Source organism: Cyprinodon variegatus, unplaced genomic scaffold, assembly GCF_000732505.1.
Source record: "Cyprinodon variegatus isolate N-32 unplaced genomic scaffold, C_variegatus-1.0 Scaffold1038, whole genome shotgun sequence".
Taxonomy (NCBI): Eukaryota; Metazoa; Chordata; class Actinopteri; order Cyprinodontiformes; family Cyprinodontidae; genus Cyprinodon; species Cyprinodon variegatus.
The window spans coordinates 33,546-38,221 of NW_015151491.1; the positions used below are offsets into that span (position 1 = coordinate 33,546).

A 4,676-nucleotide genomic window follows, 5' to 3' on the forward strand; every position below is an offset into this window, starting at 1 on the left:
TTATGTTAAAAATACAAAATTCATAAATTTTGGGACAATATGGTCTGATAAAGAGTACATTTATATACATGTTTAAGCCAGAATTATTTGACATTCAAATATGGCTTCCCTACGAACTTAATAATTTTTGACTGACAGTGGCAAGACAGTGAGGAGGATTTCTTCACGAGTAGAGAGGAAAATGTGATAGTTCACTCAGATCTTGTGCTGTGCTTGTGGCAACAGTCATTTCACCCATTGTAGTAATGTCTTTTATATGTTTCAACATGCAATACGTGGCTTTTCTATTTAGTTAACACCATACATATACATATATATATATGAGTAAGTGGACATTGACAAGTGATGGATGGACAGACGTACAGTTTGATCATTTTCCATTCACTTTACATTAATTTACTATTACTATTTACTATTTACTATATTATGTTGCTGAATAACAGAAACCTACAAAGAAATGCATGAGGGATCATGGCTGTAATGTGATAAAATGTGTTGAATGTGTTTGGAAGGATCCGTCTTCCTCACGTATGATTTGATAACACTCACCAAGTCTAACTTATCAGACTTCAGGCGTATGTGTGGGTCAAGTGTTATCCTTGGTTTTGTCCCTGTTGGAGACCTTTGGCTGGTAGAACCTGAATAAAAAAAGAGGAAGACCAGTTAAACATTTATATAAACCCGACCTCAGTTAATAAAGCAGTTACTGGGAGAATATTAAATTATCTCTATATAGAGAAAATCTTCACCAATAACATGTAAGCTATTTACTTTAAAACTAAATAAAGAAAAGTGTATCTGAGGACATCAAAAACTTTGCAAGAGGAAAATATCAGGGGATTATCTGCAAAACCAGAGAGGATGGACTGATTCTTATTGGATGCGAGTGGAAGTAGCTGTGGTGATAGGGATTTATGTGTGGGGGAAGGGGGGTGATGGAAAGCAGACAATTTAAAAGAGAGGAAGAAGAGTGGATGATTATACAGATGAGAGTGAGGACAACAACATGAGTAGGAAGGGAAAAGGGCCAATGCCTAAATTTAATTTGATGACTTTGTCCCAGATTTATACAGCTGCATAGAAAGATAGTAGATGCTGTGTGTGGCTGTGTTCCTGTTTGGCCATCTGAGTGAGAACCATTTTCTTATTTTACCAATAAAGTGAGGTCATCATAAAGTGATGATATTTTCCTGGTCCTCAGAAGATATTTTGCAAGGGGTTAGGTTTAGGGCTCAGCCGTGAATTGGGTTTAGTTTAGGGTTGGGGTGAGATATATTTGTAATGCTTAGGTTTAAAGGACAAGTCCAGTCAGCAAGAATAATCACTGGCTCATTATCTATAGCTAAAACTAATACTTTCACTGTGATTTAATGAATTTAGCGTTCATCAGTAATAAAAAAAAAAAAATTTTTCATCATGATTGCTCAGTTCAATCTTCTGAAAGTACTTTAAATATGAGACCCTTCCATATTGTTCAATAAATGATCAGTGTTTTTAATTAAGAGTAATTTTCATGTGAATGTGCTTTACTGGAGGCATCCATGTTTGTCAAAGAACACTACTGCCACATACTGGTTTGTGACATTGTGACGGTGCGGTATCGGCTGTTGATCAAGTCCCAGTGCTGTATCTGGTGTTTGTCACAACGCGCTATTATCCAAGTCATCTTGAAAACATTCTTCTTCCAAATGTTGGCTACATATTACGTGTTTTTTCTCTGGCCAGAAGTTCGATGGCAAATCCTCCCTCTTCAAGTTGACGATCCAACGACCAACCCGTCCGTGGAGGATCAGGAATCAGAAAGGCGAAATAACTCTTTTATTTTAATTTTACCAGATGTATTCCAGCATCCAGCTGCCATGCACGTGGGCATTGTCAGTTTCACTATAGCTCTGGTGAATTTCAATGGTGAAGTCCTCTGGAAATCTTCAATAATTGTTGTTGATTGCAGATGTGTCTAGTAGTTCCCATTGATTTAGCTTGTAAAGAGGGGAGAATGGCGCTAGGCTTACCGCACCGTGACGTCACTGCTGGAAGATGGCAGGAGGGAGGGGTTACTATATTTGGGCAAAAATGGCCGCTCAGTCATTGCAATGAAAATATTTTTTATTATTTTACTGATTAATGCTAAATTCATTAAATCACCACGATTGTATTAGTTTTAGGGATAAATAATGATCTATTGATTATTCCTTGATGGCAGGAGGGAGGTGTTACTATATTTGGGTAAAAATGGCCGCTCCAAGACTCGGGATTGCCATGAAAATCTTTCATTTTCATTCAGTTTTTTCATTTATTTACTGATTATTGTTAAATTCATTAAATCACCACCAAATGATTGGTTTTAGGTATAGATAATAATCCAATGATTATTCTTTGCTGAAAGGACTTTTCCTTTAAAAAATATGTCCACCAATCATTCATCATTACTGGTTCATAGCAAAGCATCCCTGACCTTTCTCCATCACTGATTGGCTAATGTCATCTGCCGGGGTGTTTACCATAGAGAACCACTTAAGTGGCGCCACAGATTATGCTAGTTTTAGCAGCAGGTGGATCTGGTGTGATAAACTTTGCACTCACAATCGATGCGTTCTGGTATGAAGAGGAATCTTTTAAAGATGCTGGAGGAAACAGCTGCTTTTAGGATTTAGTGGTTGGTGCAATTAAATTCCTCACATTCCCTATATCAGATGCACCAGTTGAAAGAGCTTTTTCACAATTTGCTGTGCTTAAAGACGAGTCCAGAAATCGCATGGGCCTGCCGATCCTGTCAAGTTTGATGGATGTGCGAACTGGACTAACAGGGAATAGATGGAGGTCAGCAACATTCCATCCTCCCCGACAGTTATTGGGGAGATTTCATTCAACCATGGACTGATCATAAATCACAATGGATTGTATTTTACTTCACCTGAGTAAAAGTTCAGCGTTCAGGTTTTCAATGTTCCAGCCAAAAATCCAATAAGCATTAAAGGTAAGAATTCAAAATCAACCATAATAAATATCATTATTTCAGTTATGTAAAATTAGCTTAGCATATCTGAGTGTGCACTGATCCTAGTTTGTCTTCTAAATGTAAAAAGAGGAGTAGTCTACATGGTTATGAATCCATCTGCAGACATGTTAATACCGGTATGTGATGTGTCACATGACACTTAGTGAATCTGGCATCGCTGTGGTGGCTGGGTCACAGTTGTTTATGGAAAACAACTCTGGGCAGATTTTGTTGGATTGTAGCATTTTGTTATTCAACATATAGGGTTGAATTAAGTTGTACTGAAGTGTGTTGATGTTCACACAGCTTTGTTTATAGATGTTTGAGATCGGCCTGTTTTTCAGTGTAGTCCTGTTTCTCTGACTGTGACTAACTGGATGTGCTCTCTTTCATCCTCTGACATGGGATCTGGCTCGGAGCTCGTCTGCCTGGCTGTGTGTTCGTGGACGGGGCCGCCTGTGGAGCTGGTTGACAGTTGCCTTTTGTATCTCTGCTTCTGTCTCCTTGAACCCCAGTCGGCCTCAGCAGATGGCCGCTCGCACTGAGCCTGGTTCTGCTGGAGTTTTTCCTTTCCACTGTAGCTACAAGCATGCTTAGTGTGACAGATCACCTTCGAGTTAATGAGTCGATACAATAAGCTGGTACTGGTGTGGATGTAAGCATCTTGATATCTTTGTTTCTCAGACACTGCATTGAAGGTGCTGGTTGCCTTAGTTAAAATGTAAGGGTATTTATTTTTTTTCTTAAGAATGTTGAGTTATTCGGAATATAACTATATTGAACCTGACTTGACAGACTCCACTTATGGCTTAATGACTTATAAACAGAGATTTGACTTATTGTGAACCTTAAAATTTTTTAAGGTTTTGAAAGTTTTGTCTTTGTGCAGCTATGATATGAAACAGATTTTACCAAGTCAGTTTATTTACAAGCTCATTAGAAACTAATGTTTGTAACCAGTTATTATTTAGACTGGTTGAAAACTTTTCTGTATAAGGAAATCCAGATGATTTCATCAGGTAACTAACCTGCAGCTTTTACTCCTGAAGAATATGCTTGGCATCTTTTATTTACCTTTAAAGCAATCGCTCATACTGGCAATGAATGTTGTGAGAGTTGAGAGAACAAAATCTTTTTTAACAGGAATAAAAATCTTTAGCCCTATATGCCATGTTTTGCCTTGAAATATTATCTATATCATACTATTGGCATCATTATTATTACAACCATAACATTGGTTACAGTGCATAGAATAATATGCATATAGCATCAGTTCGCTTTTGAAATGAGGGATCATTCTAGAGATAGAAACACACAAAAAAACCTTCCAAAAGGAGAGGAAAATCCTTCAGCATCCATGTGTGATCACCTGAACACATGCTGCTGACATCTGTCTAAGCTAGCAACCGGAGCGGCCAATAAGAGGCTGAAATGGAGTTAAGTGGACGCTGCATCTAGGATATAACCTTGGCTGAGGTAATCCCAGTCAATAGGATTGGAACAAGCTGTCGGATGGCTTCCAGCCAGGGGCCACTCTTCATTTCAAAGCCTCTGGTCTGAGGAATAACTTTTGATTAGTTCTAGTTTGGAAGGAAATTTACACTTATTAACTTTCATAGTTCCTATCCCAAAAACATTTGTGTCTCTTGCATCAGTAAAAGGCTTACTGCATGGCAGC

At 38.2% G+C, this 4,676-nt stretch overlaps 1 protein-coding gene across 1 annotated transcript in view; it reads right to left on the reverse strand.

Moving 5' to 3' along the window:
- The window catches only part of LOC107100970 (syntaxin-binding protein 4-like), a 158,732-nt gene that overhangs the window by 29,044 nt on the left and 125,012 nt on the right, over positions 1-4,676 (reverse strand). Inside the window, exon 11 of the mRNA XM_015399683.1 lies at positions 550-638. Within this exon, the coding sequence (XP_015255169.1) occupies positions 550-638 (89 nt within the window). The remainder of the gene's footprint in view (positions 1-549; positions 639-4,676) is intronic.